The 22,729-nt window shown below is 44.4% G+C and overlaps 2 protein-coding genes across 4 annotated transcripts; both read right to left on the bottom strand.

Annotated features, from left to right (window-relative positions):
• Positions 1-1,299: 1,299 nt before the first annotated feature.
• TBRG1 (transforming growth factor beta regulator 1) lies at positions 1,300-11,790 on the bottom strand. 3 transcript variants are annotated; one of them, XR_010946332.1, is made up of 10 exons: positions 11,382-11,765; positions 9,623-9,693; positions 8,776-9,008; positions 8,057-8,193; positions 7,615-7,761; positions 4,519-4,616; positions 4,165-4,275; positions 3,926-4,043; positions 3,612-3,754; positions 1,511-1,649 (listed from the first exon to the last, which is right to left on the bottom strand). XR_010946332.1 is itself a non-coding variant. In XM_067751413.1 (9 exons), the coding sequence occupies exons 4-9, from the start codon at positions 8,162-8,164 to the stop codon at positions 1,504-1,506; spliced, it is 753 nt and encodes a 250-aa protein (XP_067607514.1). In that variant the 5' UTR covers positions 8,165-8,193; positions 8,776-9,008; positions 9,623-9,693; positions 11,772-11,790; the 3' UTR covers positions 1,300-1,503. The 3 variants fall into 3 exon arrangements, 2 of the variants coding, with proteins under 2 accessions (XP_067607514.1, XP_067607513.1); XM_067751413.1 differs by lacking the exons at positions 3,926-4,043; positions 11,382-11,765 and adding an exon at positions 11,772-11,790 and having other exon boundaries at positions 1,300-1,649; XM_067751412.1 differs by lacking the exon at positions 3,926-4,043 and having other exon boundaries at positions 1,300-1,649.
• Positions 11,791-14,002: 2,212 nt separating this feature from the next.
• Positions 14,003-22,306, bottom strand: PANX3 (pannexin 3). The gene is made up of 4 exons (XM_067747688.1): positions 22,064-22,306; positions 21,109-21,251; positions 18,550-18,764; positions 14,003-17,080 (listed from the first exon to the last, which is right to left on the bottom strand). The coding sequence occupies exons 1-4, from the start codon at positions 22,242-22,244 to the stop codon at positions 16,441-16,443; spliced, it is 1,179 nt and encodes a 392-aa protein (XP_067603789.1). The 5' UTR covers positions 22,245-22,306; the 3' UTR covers positions 14,003-16,440.
• Between the last annotated feature and the right edge of the window lie 423 nt (positions 22,307-22,729).

The raw sequence follows: 22,729 nt of genomic DNA, 5'->3' as shown, positions 1-22,729 counted from the left end.
ATTCCAATATGTTCTAATTGTCTTCTAATTTAATTTTAAAAGATGTGGGTCTTGATTGCCTAAGTTTAAGAACAACTAGTGTGTTGAAATTTGTAGTTTGAAAAACACTGTTCTAGGAAAGCTACAAAATGAATACTTTAATTAAAGGAAAACCGTGCACTAACTTACATAAATTTTTTTTAATGTCCTTCTTAGAATGATGCTCACTTTGAATCTGTGATTAACTCAGGCTGTAACAGAATGGAAAGATATTGGTTATGTGATAAAAGCAGCATATACCATTTCTGTGTAAATGCAAATGGCTTCAGGCACCTTATGCAGAGAAAAAAGAAAAAAGAAAAACATTAACAGTTTTGAGTAATCTCCTTTCTATCCCTGATTTGCTATTATCCAAATTTTACTATTGTTTTTGCACTGTAAAAGCTATACAAACTTGTAAGACTATAAATAAGAATCATAAAATTAGTGTTGGTTACTTTAGTTTCTGATACTTTGCAGTGGCCAGTGTGATGTGCTCTAAATGCTGCATCAGATCCCTCCCTCTGCCATCCAGATATAGTCCTGTAAGATGCTAGGCCCATTTGTTTCCTCCCCCGTTAGCAGCTATGGACGGTAGCACAGTGACAATCCAGTTCTCACCGCCTTCCCCATTCTTCTACTTCCGGGGTCCTTTTGTTCCTTCCCATTCCAGGCCGGGCTGGGTGGGCAGCGAAGCATCCCACAAGGCACCGTGGAGTTGTCCTGGCTGGGATTAGGTGGTGTGGTATGCCTCTACCTTAATGCTGTAAGCAGAGTCCAAAAAATTCAGTTATACAGAATGCGGAATTACGTCAGTACACGACTAACGAACTGTTGGGGTGAGTCTGTTACGGAGGATGGGAACCAATCACGTTCTGTCTAAATGTGTGTTATCATGTGGTTTAGCTAAAAGCACATTCTCCAATAAGGAGCCACAAAGGGAATGTAGGAAGGGTTAGAGAGGATTTTTTGATCCCCTTGTGAAATGTGAAAAAGATGAACAGTGGGCCTGGGACTGGGCCTTGCAGCTTGGGGATAAGCAGGATTTCACTGTGGTGACGCTGACATGAAAACAAAGCAGCAGCTGGTTGTAGGGGCTGCGACTTAATATTCACTGACCTAGATCAGAATCAAGGGTGCAAGGTTGTCAGAATCTTACTACCTTCCTCATGAGTCAGCAGCCATCTCTCCCTCTGGTTTACAAAGGACTTAAGTTTACCTCAGGCAGAGCTAAGCCAAAAGATTATATCCTGATTACAACAAGATGAAAATAAGCAGAACTGTCAAGAAAAATTTATTACTAAAAATAAAGCAGCTGAAGTTTTTCCCAGGAAAGCTGTCACCATGGGAACCTCCGCGACAAAATGTGTTAATTTACTATCTTCTTCACTTGAGTCGCTGCCTTCTTCCATATAGTCTTAAGTTTTAGTTTAAGATAAAAAATCCATCCTGATGAAAATGATGTGGTCATTGATCCCTTCCTGTTCAATCTGAAGACTGAGTTGGGCTACACTGCGACGGAGACTTCAAGTGCTGTAGGTGAGTATCTACCAAGCGTTCATGTGTCAGGAACATGCGTTGATAAGAAGACACAAAGGCTGTAGGCTGAAGCTCTGGGAGGTCCAAGGATCCTGGAGAAAAAAAAATTCCTCAAGTTCCACTGCTACCTGGGAATCTCAGGAGACTGGCTTGACCAGACACATACGTGTCCTTTTAATTCTTTCAACTCTTTTGCATCTGTCAGCCCAGTTCTGCCCTTGTTTGGTAAGACAGGACAGATACTTACTTTTACAATGAAGAAAACTGTGGCTGAAATACAGCAAGTGGTACTGGAAAAATTGGACAGCCATATGTAAATCAGTGAAGTTACAACACACCCTCACACCACATACAAAAATAAACTCAAAATGGCTTTAAGACTTATTATAAGACATGACACCATAAAACTCCTAGAAGAGAACATAGGCAAAACATTCTCGGACATAAATCATACCAATGTTTTCTTAGGTCAGGCAATAGAAATGAAAGCAAAAATAAACAAATGGGACCTAATCAAACATAAGTTTTTGCACAGCAAAGGAAACCATGAACAAAATGAAAAGACAACCTACGGACTGGGAGAAAATATTTGCAGACGATGCGACTGACAAGGGCTTAGGTTCCAAAATATACAAACAGCTCATACAACTCAAAAACAAAAAAAACAACCCAATCAAAAAATGGGCCAAAGACCTAAATAGACATTTCTCCAAAGAAGACATACAGATGGCCAAGAGGCACATGAAAAGATGCTCAACATCACTAATCATTAGAGAAATTCAAATCGAAACTACAATGAGGTATCACTTCACACCAGTCAGAATGGATCATCAAAAAATATACAAACAATAAATAATGGCGAGGATATGGAAAAAAGGGAACCCTCTTGCACTGTTGGGGGAATGTAAATTGATATAGCCACTATAGAGAACAGTATGGAGGTTCCTTAAAAAACTAAAAATAGAATTATCATATGACCCAGCAATCCCACTCCTGGGCATTTACCCAGACATAACTATAACCCGAAAAGATACATGCACCCCTATGTTCACAGCAGCACTATTTGCAAAAGCCAAGCCATGGACAGACGAATTAATAAAGAAGATGTGGCATATACACATATACACACACAGAGGAATATTAGCCATAAAAAAGAATGAAATAATGCCATTTGCAGCAACATGGATGGACAGAGATTATCACACTAAGTGAAGTAAGAAAGAGACAAATACCATGTGATATCACTTATATGTGGAATATAAAATATGACACAAATGAACATATCTATGAAACAAAGACTCACGGACATAGAGAAAAGACCTGTGGTTGCCAAGGGGGAGGGAAGGATTGGGAGTTTGGGACTAGCAGATGCAAACTAGTATATACAGGATGGATGAACAACAAGGTCCTACTGTATAGCACGGAACTATATTCAATATCCTGTGATAAAACATAATGGAAAAGAATATGAAAAAATATATATGTGTATAACTGAATCGCTGCTGTACAGCAGAAATTAACACAACATTGTTAATCAGCTATACTTCAATAAAATATTAAAAAAGAAGAACAAAACTGGCTGAAATAGATCAAGTGACTTGCCTAGGGTTACACAGCATAGTAGGCAGAGACAGAGAAGTTAATACTATCTTCTTATTTCTAGTCCAGAGCTCTCCCTATATGACTCCTATGCCGGATCCCCTGATCACTCCACTCATTTGTGGAAGGGAATCCACGGAACATAGGCAGGACCAAGGCCATGACCTGATCCCCTTCACTACATCTGAAATTTCAGTCCCACAGTAAACTTTCCCTTGTATTCTGCTTAGGTCTTATTTAGGTTAGAAAATGAGATGCCCTAGTTTCTCGGTGAGCCCTGCCTCACCATGATCTCAGCCACGGCTTGTGACTTCTGCGAGGGCTGCCCATGGCCAGAGCAGGGAAAGCTTCTATCACTCACTGCCCAGATATGGGATACTCAGCGATGGATGAAGAGGGGAGGGTTGCCTAAAAATGGTCAATTTTCGAAGCAGAAGGGAAAAAATAAAAGATACCTTGTAGAATGGGATCATTGTGATCTTTATGGAAGGTCTGTCTCTGAAAGGCTTCAAAGCTTGTAGCTGCATCATTCTCTAGCTGTCCTTGGGGCGGCAGACTGTCTCCAGGTTTACACACGTCGAACTTCACCCACTGGTAACTGCAGGACCAAAGGGATCATTACTGAGTTGTCTGTTGGCCATACAACCCATTCTTCCCTTCAAAGGGACCAGGTATTTTTTTCTTTAGGTCTCTGCCATATATATCTGAAAAACATATTAACTAACCAAAAATGAAAAGCACACAGACAGGCTTCTTTAGTGACACTTACTCTGCAGGACTTCCCAATCCGTTTGCTGTCATGGTGCACACAGACGATAAGAACTTCAGTACAGTGGGGTACTGGCTCCTGCTCGCCGTCCAGGGGCCGCAGAGGACCAATACTGTGCCTTGTGCACAGAAGCAGCTCATTAAATAGATGAATGAGCAGAGCAGTGACCGCCAGTTTAGGTCCCTGGCCCACCTGGTCCCTGGGGCTTCTTTCAAGGGAATGGATTTGACCCCACTTACTTGACGCATTTTCGAGCTCCTGGACAACTCTGGATCAGGTTGTGGATGGCTGGATGAGAAAACCCAAAAAAGTCAGCTCCAGATGGATGCACGTTGGGCATTAGTTTCCCCCTAAACAGGAGAGGGAGAATTTTAGCTTGAGAGCTGAGAGGGAGGTGAGAATGTGGGTATGAACACATGGAATAAGCTTTCCTCACTTGGATACTCTGGAGACGGTAGCTGCTAAGACATTCAAAGGACACAGGATAGCTTTCTATAAAATAAGGGATCTCTACTCATTAAAAGCAAGAGAGAAGGCCTCAGTGTACCCAAAGTGATCTTTTTAGCCTGTCTCCAAGCTGTTGGTCAACTTACATAGCAGCACTTATGGTCTCGAGCAGTTCTGCATGACAGGCGTCTGCAGAAGAGCTGGCAATGGCATTCTGGGGGTCATCTTCAGGAACAATTTCAAACTGAGAAATACAAGGGAGCAATGAGGTCAGTCTTCAAGAAGGGGGTAGAGAGAGTCACACTACTGCTATTACTCTTTCTTCACTCTGGAACCTGAAGCTCAGTATACCAGGTAGGAGGTGGGTACCCTTCCTAGAGGGCTGTTAGAAATTCCAAGCCAAGAAAACAGAGCAAGTCTTCTGTTTAATTTTATACTCTTTGCTTGACTCCTCTCCAGAGGCCAACACTTATTTCTTATATACCTTTCCAGATGCTTTCTTATCCACTTACTTACATTTGTAAGTATAAATACAAATGGTATTTTAAAAACAAATGAAATCATTCCCCACATAATCTTAGATTTACTTTATAACGCCTAGGAAGAGTATAGGCCGTTTTGACTGCAAATCGCCATTTCACTTTACTTTTTGAGTTGTAAAATATCCTTTTTATAAAAAGAAACTGTTAAATCAAAATTATACTGATACTGAGGAATTTCTGCCAAGAAAGCATTATTGTAACAAGTGCTATCTACCCAACTTAATTCCTTGACCAGTTTTCTATAAAGTTCACGACTTTTTGCAAAAAAAAAAAAAAAATTTCTGTAACAGCTTCTCTTTAGTCATTTAAATTCCTTAACCAGTTTTCTATAAAGTTCAGTTAAGCAGTTTCCAGTTTTTCAATGTTTAATAAAATTATTCCACACAGAATTAATTTATTTTCTGTGTATATATATATATATTTTTTTTTTCTTTTTCCCCCCAGTGATGTGCATTATTGATCATTTTTTTAGACTCCAAAAGTGAACCTTACTGAGTACAGTTTCTACTGCTGTTAGTTTTCTTCTGTGGTTATTTCATTTGATTCAATTTTCCTGTGTCAATTTTAGAGCTCTTTCAATTTTGTCAGTAGTAAATTATCTTGAGAGTAGTTTTAGTCAATGGTTTTGTTACGTCAGTGACATGTTGCAAGTTTAACATTGTGATGGTTTATACTGATTTCTCAGCTAATTCATGAAAAAACCGTAAACAATTATCTTTAAATATTTCAGGATTGCTCTTCTACTTGGTATTGATCATGCCAATTCCAATTTTTTATATTGTGTGTAAACTATATATTCTATTTGAGCAAAGAGCAATTAAAAGGCCAAAATGTAGTATTTTGGTTTGGGGTCTTTCCCTACTTCATTCTTTTAACTGCCGTATAATATTACACAAGGTGGATATATCTTAATTTTTAACCATTTTCCTATTGGTGGGTATTTAGGCTACTTTTAACTTCTTGCTATTGCAAACAATGCCACAATTACATTGTTGTACGTAATTCTTTTGTTCACATTTGCACATTTCTCTAAGACATACTAGAATATCTAGAAGTATTCTGGATCAAAGGAGTCACACATTAAAATTGTTGATACTGCCCAGCTGCCTTCCAAAAAAAGGAACTTTACAAATTTTCCCTCCTACTAATGCCATTTGTACTTATTTTCCTACATGCTGGCCAGCATCTGCTATTATCTATCTTATATTTGCCTATGAGAAAAAATAAGATCTTTCTGTTTTATTTGCGTCTCCCTAACTGCTAGTAAGGTCTGCTCTCATCGACCATCTGCACTGCTTCTGTGAAATGCCTGTTTTATCTGACTGCTTTTTTATCTTAGATCACAAGAGCACTCTTTCTGGATATTAATCCACTGTGACATATTTTCTTCTTGTTTGTCACTTTTAACTTTGATTATGGTGGTTTTGGTCATTCAGAAGTGTTTAAATTTTTAATAGTCAAATCTGTTACTGCTTTCCATTATGGCTTCTACTTTTCACATCTTGCTAAGGAAAACCTTTTCACCTCACCCTAGGATCATAAATATATTGTTCAATATTTTTTAAACATATTTATAGTATAAAACATTTTATAAAGCTAAAGCAATTAAAAGTCATACTGGCATTTATAGACAAACAGATGAAACAGAATCATCTGGAAACACACTCAAGTATTATACGTATTTAGTATATACTAAATGTGTCACTTGATGTTAGGGGAAAAAAATTAAAGCTCACAATGTACCTGAAAATAATGTCTGGATGGGTTAGTGGCTTAATAAAGGAAACCAAAAAAACCCCAAAGATTTTTTTTTTAAAATATTTTAGCAATTTGTCTTTCAGAGGAAATTAAGGACCAGCTTGTCAATTACCATTTACATTCTATTAGGATTTTGATTAGATCTTCCTTGAACATATAGATTTGTTATAATTATTGCTACAATATCGAGACTGTCTGTTAGAGCACTTTCTAAAGAGAAATGCTGCATGGCCAAGGTCATCCAAACTCTCAGCTGCATCCGACAGCGTTCTAACCAGGATAGGAGTGACGCAATACTGTCCACATGTGTCAGGCAGGCCCTCAGCTTCTGCTCAAAGGTTCCTTCCCTTGCTTCTATCTCCTTCCACCCCATTTTCTAGCGATCTGTAACATCATCAGACAGTGAAGCCTGAAACTCTGAAAATGGTCTATTTTCCCCCAATGATCAGAGGAAACTGGGAAAGTGAATTGTCTTGAACCACAGCACCGAGAAAGATGAACAAAGATACTTAATATGACTAGGATTCAGGTCTCCCAGGTCCTCAAGAGTACGTGCAGTCAGAAACTAATATGCAGTTTCTCTGCTACCTTCATCTTGGTCCCACCTGAGTTGGCAGAATGTCAAACTAATCTTCCCTGAATGTAGGCCTGCACTTTACAAACAAGAAGCTGGATCAGGCCTCATGTGGTCACCATATTGACATTAGCACCAGCACGGTTCAAGGGAATGGGTGTCAGTAGGACACTCACACAAATGCAGATTCACATCCCAGCTCAAATCACTTATTAGCAGAGGTGTGACTCAGGGCCAATCACTTTCTGCAACTTACACACTATCTACCTTGTAAAGTGTCTGAATAGATAATATATATTAAGTGCGTGTCACAGAGAAGGTTCTCAAAAAAAAAGAAGAAAACCAGCAGTTATTCTTAGAGTGGGTACCTGAGGCTGTGTGCCACCGTCCTTGATCTGACAGGTGTACAGACACTGCTGGTCTGGGCTCTTCATGCTGGCGTACACCCGAGTGCTGCAGTAGCCCACAGGGTAGATGGCGCCCTCGTCATGGAAGCCAGGTCGGTCGGTGATGATCTATAAAAAAAGATTCCCCCAACCCGCCACTGAGGTCACCAGAGAATGTAGAAGTCCAGGGTACTGTGGTAGCCTTTAGAACCACCTTGGGGCTGCAAAGAGTGACTCAAATCAGAGAGAGAAAGAGCGTAGGATGTGTAGCAGACAAAACTGACCTGGTTTCCTAGGGACTGGAGATTTTCTGGGGTTGGTCTGGATCAGCAAGGGGCTGCTGCTAACGGGAACAGGGAGGGAAGGCTCAACCCCACTCCCGTATTTCTGATTCTCCTCTCTCTTTATCGCTGGTCTCACTCACCTCCCCCAGGCTATATACTGTTAGACCCCCCAGTCCGATGGGGAACACAGGCCGTCCTGAGGGATCCAGGGCAATGGGCTGAACCAGCTTGCGAGCACCTGTCTCCATTTTCTTTTTCTTGGATGTTTTCTTCAGAACTGAAACGCAAATCTAGGGTCACCCACTTTAGGCCCCTCCCAGTGTTGAGGGGAAGGGAAAACTCTGCACGATGCTAAGAGCAATAAGCCAATCCTGGTTCTACACACTCCCTGAATGGGCACATGGGACTTTTCCCCAAAGCCCTGAGTATCCTTCTACCCACCCACCTGGCAGTAACCAATTTTGGTATCAGTGCTTAGTATCTAAAAGCCTTATACTTTTTAAGGCCTCTGACTTCATTTATAAGGTCAGCAATTTCCCAGGTCATCTGTGTGCTCAAAAGGCCACCAAGCCCATTTCCCTGCCTCTAGGAAAGACTGAACTGAAGGCACCCAGAGAGTCGGGTGTGTAGGAGAAGGGGGAGGCCTTGGCCTGCTCCCATCACGTTTAACCAGGTCTAACTGCAATTCCTCCACCTGAAGTGGCTTTAAGACACTTGGTTTTCAAGGGCTACCAGGGCTGCTTAAGGACCAGGTGAGAGTTTAAGTCATCTCTGTGGCCGAGTGTCTACCAGTTAGTACCAGGTCTTCGTCATTAGTCGCTGAGCCACTGGGGCAACTGATATCCTCTCCCCAAGGTACCTTCCAGTTTGTTGTTCTCTTTGCCTTTTTCTTTTTTCTCCTTCTTGGATTTCTTTCCAAATGGTTCCTCAGCTCCAGTGCTAGGCCCAGAAAGCGGCCCAGCTCCCTGGATAGTTCCCACAGAGCTGGCCACACCGTAAGTCAGGGGCAAACTGGAGCTGTGGGAAGGAGCTGCAACCTGTGCTTCCCCTTCAGTTAGAGCCTGGAGCTGAAGGAGCTTCTTTAGCAAGTACCTGAGGTCAGGAAGGAAAGGGAGCAGAAGTATGAGCTTCTGTTTTATCACAATTCCATATTTTATTCAAGTACTGGGAAAAGCCAGAACTATATACAAAGATTATTGCATTCACAAAAATAAGGTTCTTATTGGACCCCGGGAAAAACGAAGCTCCAGAGAATACTACTTCAAGAAGCTAAGGATAAAGGATTATAGCGTATCTCTTTTGCATCTGGAGAGCTCTTCTAACTGGATGTTGGAAGGTGTTAGGCTTCTGAAGGGCACATACCATGAACTGCACATGTACATGTACTCACGGAGTACTACATATGGAATAAATATATGTAGAATGAAATGCAATTTCTTTTATTCCTTGGCTTTTATAACTGCAGAGTTATAATAAAATTACTTATAAGATGTGGCAAGAGAGATGAATAGAGCTGTTTCATCATCATGGTCCAACACAACCTAGGTAAACAGGAACCAATACCATAGGTTGTGACTTTGTACCAGATTAGTGGCCAGTGGGCTGTGCAAAGCACAAAAATCCCGATGGAGGAAAATTCATAGGATCAGAAACACCGTATCAATCACCAAAAAATGTAATTCTGAACACAAAATGAACCAGCTCACCGTCTTTCTTCTTTAGCTTTAAGAAATTTTTCCTCAAGACGAGCAATTTCATCACAAATAGCAGCATTTTCCTTGAAGAAAATTTTGAATATAGTCACACAAAATGAATGAAAGATCAAAGTATTATGCTGAGAAGAGGAGCTATATTCCAAACCAAAGAAGTCTGTGTTGCTGGGTGAGAAGGAAGTGCTAGTCTACCTTGCAGAGAAACTGTAAACAAACCTATAAGTAAAGGTAGGGTCAAGTTCTAATGTGGGCAGAGTAATTAGATAATTTATAGAAACTGGTGCACCTTTGCGTGAAAAGGGGGAGCTATTGATGATTTTGCCAGAACAATATGGCAAAGTAGTAGGGCTGTCCTAGGCAAACCAAGACATATGGTCACCTTAATTAGGGTAGCCTTTAGCAAAGAAAAGGGCATACTGCTCAAAGCATAGATGCTTAAACTCAACCCTTGTAAATATGGGGAAGGTCCATTCCCAAGTGCCTTGACTCTTGGGGAGCTTACAAAGCGAACCTAACCCAAAGCATCCCATGTAGTATGAACCTTAAAGAGAAAATACAGATGGAACAAAATCTAGTCTAGTCTATAAAATTCTTAAATTTCATAACCTATTTATGTGTATTCAAGCATCAGCTTTCTTTACTGACGATTCAATCTAGTTCCCAAGCATGAGTCCTGAGGGGACTGCTCCAATCTGGATGCTCCATAGTTGGGACCTCAAACTTTGAATGATCAAAACAATATCCTTTTTCTTCACAAAACCTTCTGCATAGACTTGGTGGAACCAGTATCCTAACAACATAGGTGCCAGGCTTTAGGTACCTTTGACATTTAGGGAATAAAAGAAAGGTAACATAATTAGATACTAAATCCTCTTAATTCTGCTTTTCTTACTTCTCTCCAGTGTACATGGCAAGTGCCAAATAAATGTTTTCGGAATGAATGCTCTGATTTCCAAACCTTTCCTTATGCTTCCAAAAAAGCTGAGGGATGTTCTAGCTTTTGGTAGAAGAAGAGGTAAGGTAGTGGTGATTCAGATGTGGGGAGATATTTGAGACACCTGCTATTTCCAAGCATTGAGGTGAGCTTGAGCAAGCCAGAATATTATAACACTTGGTTGTGGCTGGAAAACCATTTCATTCATTCAGTAAATCCAGTGCCGCTACGATAAAGGATCGGGAAGACTCAAAAGAGGTTAGAAGGGGGGATTACTGAGAGCTTCATGTGCCTGTTCGTGGAAGGGGTCAGTTACGGGTAAGCGGGGTGCTTGGGAAACAGGCTGCGTAATGGAAGTACTAAAGAAACTAGAATCAGGTGTTTGAGTTGGAGCCAGGGCTCAGACATAGCGCCCTCGAGCAAATCATCTCTCGGGCCTTAAGTGCTGCTACTTTAAAAATAGCGCCTCATTCTCAGGTTTCTCTGGAGGCTCAAAGGCATTTCCAGGAGTTCGGCGGTAATAACGATAATGACTAAAACTTATTAGCACAGCTTCTAGGTACCGAGAGCTTTACTTTCCTCATTTAATCTTCATTAAGTCTTCAAGGCAGTTATTAGCTCTCATTTGCAGATGAGGAAACACGATTACAGGAATTACGTAATTTGTCCAAGGCATGAGGCTAACAAGAAGTAATGTACAATGTAAAACCTAACACTGTATTAATACTGTCACTCTGGGAAGGGGTACAGCTCGGGGAAAGATTTCGCGCGTTAGGAGAGGCTCGAGGCTGAGAAGGGCTGAGCGCCGGTCACACTCACAAACACCGTGGCTTTGGCCGCTTTGCGCAGCCGCAGGTACTTGAGCCGGTACTTCTCGTTCTGGCTCTTCTTCGGGAGCTTTTTCATCCTGGCCTTGCTGGACTGCAGCGGGGCCCGCGGCGAGGAGGCCAGGCCGCCCAGCAGGCTCATGGTCCGGCCCCGCTACGGGGGCTCCAGGGAGCGGCCGGCATCAGCTCCTCGGCCGAGGAGTGGCCCCTAGCGCCGGCTACGTCTGGTCTGGGCTGGTGGAAGCCGGCCGCTAGGAATCGACCTCTCTAGAACATTCACGAGGCGCAGGGCTCGGCCGCAAATCCTGCAACCAAACCCGGTTCCCGGTGCCTCCCTGCACTTCCGCGTCTGCCTCGGAAGTTAGCCGTGACCGGAACTTACATCACGGCGCCGGCCGCGCGTAACTTCCGGGGCTGGGAGTTGGGTCGTCTCGGTTCGGCCGATCCTCGGCTCCGGAAGAGGGGAGGAGAAGGGGAAAGGGAAGGGGAGGGGAGGGGAAGGGGCGGGAAGGGGAGGGAGGGAAGGGGAGGAGAAAGAGAAGAGGAGGGGAAAGGGGGGAGGGGAAAGGGGAGGAAGGGGAGGGAAAGGGAATGGGAGGGGAGGGAAGGGGAATGGGAGGGGAAGGGGAATGGGAGGGGAGGGGAAGGGGAGGAGGGGGAGGGGAGGGGAAGGGGAGGAGGGGAAGGGGAGGGGAGGGGGAAGGAAAGGGAAGGGGAGGAAGGGAGGGGGAGGAAGGGAGGGGGAGGAGAGGGGAAAGGGGAGGGGAGGGGAAAGAGAAGGGGAGGGAAGGGGAGGGAAAGGGAATGGGAGGGGAGGGGAAAGAGAAGGGGAGGGGAAGGGGAGGGAAAGGGAATGGGAGGGGAGGGGAAAGAGAAGGGGAGGGGAAGGGGAGGGAAAGGGAATGGGAGGGGAGGGGAAAGAGAAGGGGAGGGGAAGGGGAGGGAAAGGGAATGGGAGGGGAGGGGAAAGAGAAGGGGAGGGGAAGGGGAGGGAAAGGGAATGGGAGGGGAGAGGAAAGAGAAGGGGAGGGGAAGGGGAGGGAAAGGGAATGGGAGGGGAGGGGAAAGAGAAGGGGAGGGGAAGGGGAGGGAAAGGGAATGGGAGGGGAGGGGAAAGAGAAGGGGAGGGGAAGGGGAGGGAAAGGGAATGGGAGGGGAGGGGAAAGAGAAGGGGAGGGAAGGGGAGGGAATGGGGGAGGGGGAAAGGAAGGGGAGGGGAAGGGGAGAACCTGAGGAGGAGGAGGGCGGCTGGAAAGGACTCTGAGACTCGCGTGTGTGTGTTTAGCTGAGGCGTGTTATTGTTGAGCTAAAGTCGCACAAAAATCTTCTCGAAGCCAATCTCATACACGTTTCCGAACCCCACCCACTGCGTTTCAGCACCACTTTTCCACACTTGATACAGACTGGCCTTCTGGACTGTAGGATGCACTCCAACGCATTGCTGGGACTGCTGCTTTCTCTACTTCCTTTCTTTATACAGCTCGCATAGATGTTTCTTGAGGGCCTGTTACGCTGTCCTTTTACTGGGAGCTGGGATTACAGTGGTGAATAGAAAAAAGTCCTCTGCTCTCAGATTAGGATTTAGTAGGGAAGATGGAAGATTTAACCGGCACTTTTAATAACATGCTTGCACTAAGTAGGCACTGAGTAAATATTTGCCTAATGAAACCAAAAATATGTTTCTGTACCTAAACTTATATGTATATAGCTCTAACTTTATAACCAAGTTCTGTCTAATCATCAAATAGACAGTTCTTTAGAATGCAGTATTGGTAAATGAGCTGGGCTGGAAGGCAGAAGGCTTGTAGTATTCATTTTTCTCCCAGCAATGCCACTAACTAGTTGAGTGAGCCTCTGGGTCACAGGTTTTTCCTCTCAGAACTGAATATAGTCTTTAGAATAATGAGGTGGATAGTTAAACTGAAAGGTACTCTACTGATATATAATTACCGTTGTATATACTCAAAATTTAGACTTCTAGAATTGTATACGGAAATTAAGGAAAATATGTACAGAGTTAAAACACTAAGTTCAGTAAGTTACTGGAGAAAAAACTAACGCTAAAATAAGTAACTTACAATCAGTTCAAAAAAGGTTTAGAATCGATAACCCAGGTACTTCATTTCTGGAATTGTAAGAACAGTGACAAGAGTCTTGACAAAATGGTTTTAACACAGAGAGAAAGATTACGAGAGTCCTTTTTGTCCATTCGTATTGAAAGCTGTCCTTTTGGAACTCACGGTTCCAGTATGCTTTTACAAACATACTCAAGGCAACCATATAGATTCATTTTTGGAAATTGCCAGGAATACTTTCAGTTTACAAAATATCCATAATCATGCCTTTCATACTATAGACTGGCACTTTTCCTTGGAACCTGAATATAGGTAGTTCTGATTGACAGATTTTCTTTTTTTCTTCTTCTTCTTTTTTTAACCCTTATTTGCTAACTGCCTGATTTATTTGCTGTTCAGCTGTATTTTGTCCTTGCAGGCTTTATTTCATTAGAAACATTTCCTTACAATTTCTAAAACATTTCATGCAAAATTTAGAAAATACAGTGCAAAGAAGATTTTTTTTAAATTCATAATGCTGCCATACGAAGTGAATCACTTTTTTTTTTTTTTTTTTTGCGGTACGTGGGCCTCTCACTGCTGTGGCCTCTCCCGCTGTGGAGCACAGGCTCTGGACGCGCAGGCTCAGTGGCCATGGCTCACGGGCCCAGCCGCTCCGCGACATGTGGGATCTTCCCGGACCGGGGCACGAACCTATGTCTCCTGCATCAGCAGGCGGACTCCCAACCACTGCGCCACCAGGGAAGCCCAAGTGAATCACTTTTAACATGTATGTTTAATTTTTTATTGAAGTATGGTTGATTCACAATATTAGTTTCAGGTGTACAGCATAGTGATTCAGTATTTTTGCAGATTATACTCCATTAAAAGTTATTACAAGATAATGGCTGTGATTCCCTGTGCTAGACAATATATCCTTGTTGCTTATTTTATATGTAGTAGTTTGTATGTTTAATATTTTAATGCATTTTATATAGGTTAGATCATACCGAACATGATGTTTCCTCTTTTGTTCACTTACCATTATCATAGTCATTTTGTAGTGCTATTATAAGTTCTTTAGAAATGTTATTTAAATGACTGCTTAATGTTCCAGTTATGGCTTAATAATTTTACATAATTATTTACATCCATGTTTGACTTTTTGCTCATCAATTGCTGTGAAGGGCATGTTTGTGTACAAAGCTTTTTCAATACAGGGTATTTTAGTGGCTGGTTCTGTGTTCTCCAGACAATGTAATGTTCCTGAGCAACTATTCACTATGTATTCCGAAGAATATTTATTTATTAGTGCCTATGATGACACAGCCTTTAGGAAACTTATTTAAGAGGAAAAGACAAATACATGGGCTATATTAATATTATTAAGTGTAATAAGTTTTATCTCAGAGGTAGGTATTGGATGACATAGCAGCACCTAGTTAGGGAAGGAAAGAGGAGATTGGGAAGGCTTCTTGAAGGAAATGTGCCTGGGGAGATTTTGAAGGGGAGCTAGCAGTTGGCCCAGTGCAGAACAGAGGAGGGCATCCTGGGCAGTGGGGACAGCATATTCACAGGCTCAGCATCGTGAGAAGCGTGGGAACTGCAAGTTGTTGATCAGAGTGGAAGGTGTATGTGGACAGAGGCAAGAGGAGAGACTGAGGAGCAGGCAGGATTTGGATTGTGAAGGTCTTGTGTACCAACTGAAGACTGAGGCTTTTACCGAGTGACAACAGGAAGCCATTGATGAATGTCGGTATATCGACCCCTTTGCTTGTTTTAGGTAAACTTATCTGAATTTGTCTAACTTTTCTACTTATCTATATGAAGAGGGGTCGAAATGACTTATGCAAAAATTCTCTGAAGAAATACATAATGTGCAGCTCTACAAATAGCAAATGAGAGACAGCAAGGTATTGTGGTCCGAGCATGGCCTTTGGAGTCAGATCAAGGTTCCAAACATAGCAATGGGAGTTAGAAGCTAAGATGAGTAAGAGAGAGTTGGGGCCCAACAGCACTTTACTATTTATCCTGTTTAGTTCTAAATGGTTGCTATCAGTGATTGGCTGTAAGTGGAGGTAGAGCATCCCCTGGGGTATTAGAAGCATATCTGGGCCCATCAAGAATTACAGAGTCTGCAGCCCATAATCCCAGCCCTTGGTGAAGTGAGTCCCTGGTTTACACAATGAAAAAGTGTATCTGTACACCTCAAGGCTCCACCCACAGCTGATGCATGGCCCTGGCCTTGTTCTATGCTGTCCTTAAGCCCCAAGAGCAGACGGCAAATTCCTGCCATCAGCATCTCTTGGCCCATCTTGCAGGCCACAGGATACCTGGGCAAGGTTGGTGAGTTCCACAAGACAAGCTGGGGTTTGAGTCCACACCACAGGGTTCCCAGGGATTTCATATCTTTATTCTCTTACCAGATTACCCCACTTGCTCTAAACTGAGCATGTATCCTACAAAGGCGTAAATGGAGTGAGAAGAAACTACCTCCATTTAATAGCCTGTAGAAACCTCTCCCTTTGTACAATGTCTAGACTTTAATATTTTTTTTGAATTTTTTAAAATAATGGTAACTTTTATTTTTAAATTTTTTATTTTTTGGTCATGCTGTGCAGCATGAGGGATCTTAGTTCCCCGACCAGGGATCAAACCCATGCCGCCTGCATTGGGAGTGCAGAGTCTTAACCACTGGACCACCAGGGAAGTCCCTAGATTTTAATTTTAGTCTTAGTTTTTCTTCTGTCTTCATATTAAGCTCTAGATCTATTTTTTTTTAGCTTTTGGACTCATCAGCTCCAACTTTCAGATTTGTTTCCATGTATTGATTATATCTTCTCACCTTTGGCATAGCATAATACAGGATGTTCGATTCAGCTAAATGCAAGTTTAGCAATCCTAAAGTGGGTGTTTTTGTATATTAGTGCGTGAGACTTGTGAAGAAGGGGAGAGATTTTTACTTTCCATAAAATTTCTTGCTTCATGGTTTCTTAACTACGGATTTTCATCACACATCCCGTGGGTGAGATGTTTAGGTTTTGAGGGTTCTAAGCCAGCCAATAACGTCATGAAATCAACCACTGTGTCAATGTTGTGCTTCTGGGTGGTTGTGTCCTTCAGCACACAAAGGACACTCAACCAGCTAAAAGAGATGAGCTCAGAGACGTTGGCTCGGAGGAAAAGAAGGATCACATTGAGATCATTGATGGGACATCCCAGCATCTTTCTGCTGAGGAGGTCAAAAGCCGGGAGCATCTCATAGATGGATAGGAGCCGTTTGTCCCACCGACACAGCCGCATGAGGTTGTATATTACCACTGGAACCAACAGGGTGTATATTGCTACACTGGAGAGACTAACAATCTGGAAAACAGACAGAGAGGTCAGCCTGCACGTGATCAGATCGGGGATGTGGGTCTCATCATGTAGCAGCCCTGTCTTCATGGAACAGCTGAATTCCTCTTGGAAGAAGACATCCAGGTGGAAGTGGCCAAGGTATAGGTAGGTGGCTGAGGTGAAGAAGAGCAAGAGGGAGTTCCTCAGGAGGTAGGCGGCCACTAGTGAGTGTGAGCGCTGCTTACAGGCCAGGTACCGCTCTAGCAAGGGGAATTCAAAGTATCGTTCTTTCCGAGCCCTGGGCAGGGGAAGAAAGGAGGCAAGATTAGGAGGGACCATTTAGAACTGTATCCTGAGAGAGCCATGTGGGGAAGTAACAGCATCTGTGTATGCAACACGGCATTACTGGCTCACAGGAATATCTGCCTTCTTTGAGCATAACCCCTCCTTTCCCCAAAGAGAGGTGTGTGAGTGTATCTTAATTCTCCAAGACATGAGTGCAATGCAGTAAACCCAGTGAATAATGAATGATCACTCTGGATTTCTGCCTGGCAAGGCAGACTAAATCTCTAAGCTGAAGTAGGATCCTTAAGAAGCATTAAGACTTATTAACTTAGCACTGGACTGGGATTCTAAATAACCACGTTCTGGTTCTTGGTCTGTTTCCTTTGTGTATGATTTTTTTTAGGCCAGTTCATTCATTTTATAGAAATAAATCTGCTAACAAGTGTTTGTTGAGAGCTGTGGTGTTCAGGTAGATGTAATCCAGTCTCTGCCCTGAAGAAGCTTGCAGTCTGGCTTGTAGGGAAGGGGCAGATGAAACATGCAAATAGGAAATAAAAATAATGCTCGTTCTGTTGCTAAAACGATGGATACAAACCATGGTAGTTGTAAAAGTTAGGAGAGAGACAAACAGTGTGAGCTGGAGTGTTCAGAAACCTCTATGGAGAATATTGTCTTAGATTGGCCTTCCAAAGGTAGATAGGGTTCAGAAAGATAGACAGGAGAAGAGCTTTTTTCAGAGGATAGAGATGTACACAAACCCGAGGCAGAATATGGTTCCTAACCTTAGCTCAGCTGTGCTCTGAGGGGGCCTGCCCTGGCCACCCTATTTAAAACTGCACCTCCCTCCACCTCCCAGCTTTCCTGAGCCCCTCCCCCTGTCTTAGTTTTCTTTATATCACTTATCCTCTACCATATAACTTTCTTATGTGTTATGCTAATTCACTGTTTGTTTTCCCTCAATACAATATAAGCCCCCGCCCCCAGCACACACACACACCCGTATCCACCGCACCCAGAGCTGGGTCTGGTGCTCCTAAATGACAGGTGAATGCTTAAATGAATGAACGGCTTGTTCAGGAGGAAAGCAGGAGACTGCCTAGGTGGAGTGGAAGGCTTCTGTCATTTAGTTGTTCGACAGAAGTCTGAGGAAGTGGTTGATGACAGTGTGTGGAGGGCCTAGGAAAAGTATCTGGGAGAATTGGGCTGTTTTTCCTGTAGGCCTGGGAGGAGCTATTCAGGGTTCTGAAAAAGTGGTCTTTCAGAGGCTGACCCCTTTGTGACTCAGTGGAGTCACCTATAAACTGGAGGCAGAGTCCTTTCCCTCTCCCTGTACAGAGACGATAGAAAGTCAATGCGGTCACGTGTTAAGAACGTTGAATTCTCGAGAAGGATGGTGCAGAGGATAGTTTAAAGATTACTCTGCAAGATCCCATTTTAGGGCTCGACCGCGTCTTTCAGAAAGCAGTGGAGGAGACAACTCACTTCTCCAGCTCATCCCAGAACGCGTGCGGGTCCGAGCCCTCCTGCCGGATCTTCAGCATGTGCTGCACCAGGCGGATGGCGCGATTGTAGGATTTGTCCAGTTCGCTGATGATGAACAGCAGATCTGAGCTGAGGGCCGGCACGGCTGCATACTGCCACAGCAGAACCGGCAGGTACATGGCCACGGCCAGGGCCAGCAGGGAGTAGGGGAGGGCCTGCAGGGTGAGAGCGAGCTGAGGAGGGAGCCCCAGGGTGCCCAGACCTTGCAACCTTGCAGACAGGGTGCTGAGTGAGTGGCTCTCCTTCCCCAGTTCCTGCCTCAGAAGGGGAGGGCAGAGAGAGAAAGAGAGACAGACAGACAGAGAGACAGACAGAGACAGGAAGGAAGGAAGGAAGGAAGGAAGGGAAAGAAAGAGAGCAAGAGGGAGTGCTAGCTTCCTGTCCCCATTCTCCATGCATGTTAGCCTGGGTGGCTAACCAGAGATCATGGCCAATGGTGGTCATGGCATCCTAGGGGAGAGCATCTTCATTCTCAATCTTCCACTTTTCTTTCTCTGACTGCTCCAGACATCCAGAGTCCATAGCTTTCCAAGTCCTGCCAGGGGCCCCGGCATGGCTGACCTTTACTGCGACCCTCCAGAGAGGAGGTCAGGTCCCATTTCCTCCACGTAGCCTGCCCTGCTTTCTCTCATGGGCAATGGCCTTTTCTCATCTTTGGATTCTTGGTAAGACCAAACTACGCCATCAGGCACTGTCTTGGAATCCTTGGGGGCTGTTTCTGGTCTGTATTTGTAAACTGACATTGGGTATTCATAAAGCTGGTGTCCTCCACTACACTATTTGCTACCTTAGATAAAGGACTTTTCCTTATGTTTCTTATCATACTCACCAAACCCAACAGGTTGGACCCACTGTTTTGCCCACAGTAAAAACCCTACTCGTAGAGGCTCAGTTAAGCGACATTTTTGCTGGGTACTGAACATGCATTATTCATTCTTCGTCAGGTACTATCAGTAGCTCTATTTTATAGACCAAGAAACTGAAGCATGAAAATGTTAAGTGCCCGATACAGGGTTACATGTCTAGCAGGTGAATGAGCAGATTTGGAACCAGGCAGTCCGACTTTGGAGCTTATTCCCTTAAGAAATACTGGCCTATAGCTTCTCCTGAACCATAGATGCTTTTTATTTTAGAGGAGAGTTTGAAGAAAAAGAGAGAGGGAGGCTATTTGATTTGTGTGTGTGTGTGTGTGTGTGTGTGTGTGTGTGTGTGTGTGTGCGCGCACATGTGTGTGTTTCTGAACTAAACAAGAGAGACAGGCTAGGAAAGGTATATTAGACCACGGGAGCAAATGAGAACCTTTTCATTCCTGTCTAAGAAATGACGTTTCTTGAAAATGAACTTTTCACCCTAGAGCTTCTGTTTCAGGAGGCTTAGGGTGCAGCCAGAGAATCTGGGCTTAACGAGCACTCAGGCCATCTGATGATCGACAATTTGACTCTTTTCTGACATATGAATCCCCTCTGCAGTACTTTGAACTTGTTACCATCTAGATCCTGCTTGAACACTTCCAGGGACAGACACCTCATGAACTCTTTCCATTAAGTCTCTGGTTTTGTCTGGGTCCTAGAACTGTGGCATTTTGAGGCCCTGTAAACTGTCAGAACTAGAAAACATTATGAGTGACTTCTGATTAAAACTGTGTCTTGGACATACATATTACTTCTGCTTCCTCATGAAACCCCACTAGAATGACAATAAAGGGACCCAAAAGACATAATCCTATAAGGACAAAGAAAATAGAAGAGGAGACAAGAGTAACAAAGTGTTGAAACCTGGGAAGCAGCTGCGTGAAAGAAGGTACCAGCCCGCGGAGAGGATGAGAAGTTGAGGTGGGTACAGCCAGGCTGTTTTCACCACAGAACCAGGAAGACTCAGGGATGGGAGATATCGGGTGTGTCTGAAAATGGGGGCGCAGGTGAGGCTGGAAACAGGAATATTGAGAAAACAGATCCGCAGATCCTTTCTGAAACATGGTGCACTCAGCCGACCGCCCTTGTGGTTTATTCTTTGGAAACGTTAAACCCGACGGATTCTGCACTTGGGTCCATTGAGGGCAGGGGAACATACTGAGAACGGGGGTGAGCTGAATGAGTAGTGAATGCCGACACCCACGGCTGAGTTCCCAGAGGGTTGGCAGACAAGCTTGATACCAACCGCATGCTGCCCCCTCCACCCAAATTAGGGATTGAATGATTCTTCTTGGGAAAACTGACCAGCCCAGAATATCAGATTGCAGATACTGATATCTGGGGGTTTCCCCAATGAAATGGCCCAAAGGGATTACTTTGAACTGACAGCCTCAGCCCAAGGCACAAAACTTCCAATCAGATAAAAGTGGGTGAGCAAATATGACCAGATATTTGAAGAATGCCTGAGACGCGAAAGTCAATGAGCAAAATACAAAAGCAGAGGCGGGCAGGAGAGAACCTATCGATGCAGTTCTGCCCCCCGCCACCCAGCCGTGAGGCAGGCTTGACAGAGCCCCTGCCACTTTACCTTGTGAGGCCAGAGGGATTTCGTCCTGTGCTGGCCAGACTCATCCTGTTTGTGGTGAACCAGTGAGTCCCAACAGGAACTGTCCACGTAGGCAGCCTGCCGGATGCTGAAGTTACTGGGACAGAAGCAGCTGATGGGAGACCCTGGAACAGAAACACAGCTTTGAGGCAGCCCTGAGTTGGGGTGGAGGAACGGGGATCCAGGGGACAATCAGCTAAGAGCTTTCTGGCCATTTCTGAATCTGGCAGGCACTGTCTTCTTCCCAGGCCCTAGGTTTCTGGGTCTGCACTGTGGGTGAATGAAGAGGCAGTGGGAGGCTGACACACCTCCCTGGGCAAGGTGGTGAGCTCAGCACACAGCCAGAAAAGAAAGCCAGCAATCCCAGTTCTCGGGAAAGTCCACGTTGTCTTTAATAGAGGTGGCAGATTCGCTGTGTTAATCTAGCACCTAGAACACTGGGTATACGTGTTTGTTAGTGCTCGTGCATGGGGCTGGAGCTCTTGGAGAGGAAGGAGTGGATTTATTCAGCACCTGTGATGCGCCAGACTCTGTCAGGCACTTAATAGGTTCTCAAGTCAATAATCCTGGAGGTGGGGAGTAGCAAGAAGACTCCAAGAAGATAGGAGATTTATCTGAAGCTTGGCTAATTAAGACCTTTAGAGGTCATAAATCCTGGAGAGATTATAGGATCCTAATCTCTATCATCCACATGAAAATCAAAATAAAAGTTTAGTCACTGCAATGACACAGAACATGCGAATACTGAAATTAAGACAAATATTTTTTACTGGAAAATTTTAGAAATGACTTTCAAAGTTTTTTAACACCTCTGCTTTGCTGGTGCCCCAAACGGATGCATAGTCTGCCTTTTGGGTGATGCCCGGCCCGAGTCATGTGATCTAGACAGTGGGGGCTGACTCATTTCAGGGCCCACTGGGTCTTGGAAGCCACTTACCAGAGGAGAACTCCTGGGCAAATGCCAGTGACATCAGCAACAAGGGGAAGCCCACGGCTATGAACTTGACCATGCGGTCCAGGGGCAGTTCCAGGCGCAGTCCTTTGAGGTGGGGGCCCCTGCGGTCGGGTAGCAGGGCATCTGAGAGCATGTACTCTGCAGCTGTGTGTGCAAGCGACATGATGCCCCGAGCTTGGGCACGGGGGTGGCAGGAGGGGTCCCAGGAGAGTGGAGTCAGGAGGTAGCAGCTTCAGGCAGCAGGCTTTCAGCAGACGGTGCCTGTAGCCCTGGCCTCACGGATATCTGTGCGAGGCGTGGGCGCTGGTTCTCTAAATAACTGGCCAGGCCCTGAGCCAGGCACCTGGTAATTAGAGGGAGGCATAGCCTAGTGGGTCCTCGCTGGAGGAGGGTCGGGTGTCAGCTGGGGCTGGTGCCAGGCTGTCCTCTGGATTCTCCCCGAGCAGATGCAGTCCCGTGGCTTTATGCTGCCCTCTCATTAATAAAGTATTTTTGGTGGGGTGGTGGAGAGGAGGAGGGCTGTGGAGCAGGTCCCCCATGTAATTGGTGTGGAATTTGGGTGGAGATTGCTTAAATGTGTTGAAGGCCCTCATTTTGTGGTTTGGGGTGGGAACGGAGTCCCCAAGACTCAGATAGTGTTGCTGCTCC

Source organism: Pseudorca crassidens, chromosome 9 (assembly GCF_039906515.1).
Source record: "Pseudorca crassidens isolate mPseCra1 chromosome 9, mPseCra1.hap1, whole genome shotgun sequence".
NCBI lineage: Eukaryota > Metazoa > Chordata > Mammalia > Artiodactyla > Delphinidae > Pseudorca > Pseudorca crassidens.
The sequence above is the reverse complement of the archived record's forward strand: the minus strand, read 5'-3'. Positions and strand labels throughout refer to the sequence as shown.

Bases quoted from the DNA above. Each gene is read 5' to 3' on its own strand.
- TBRG1 (XM_067751412.1), bottom strand. From the start codon at position 11,531: ATGAGCCTGCTGGGCGGCCTGGCCTCCTCGCCGCGGGCCCCGCTGCAG. The intron at 8,194-8,775 runs GTACCTTGGGGA...TTTGCGTTTCAG, and splicing joins AGAGAACAACAAACTGGAAG to TTCTGAAGAAAACATCCAAG. The intron at 1,650-3,611 runs GTATCTTTTATT...TTTTTTCTCCAG, and splicing joins CAATGATCCCATTCTACAAG to GATCCTTGGACCTCCCAGAG.
- PANX3 (XM_067747688.1), bottom strand. From the start codon at position 22,244: ATGTCGCTTGCACACACAGCTGCAGAGTACATGCTCTCAGATGCCCTG. The intron at 21,252-22,063 runs GTAAGTGGCTTC...TTTCTGTTCCAG, and splicing joins TGCCCAGGAGTTCTCCTCTG to GGTCTCCCATCAGCTGCTTC. The intron at 17,081-18,549 runs GTGAGTTGTCTC...TCCCCTGCCCAG, and splicing joins TTCTGGGATGAGCTGGAGAA to GGCTCGGAAAGAACGATACT.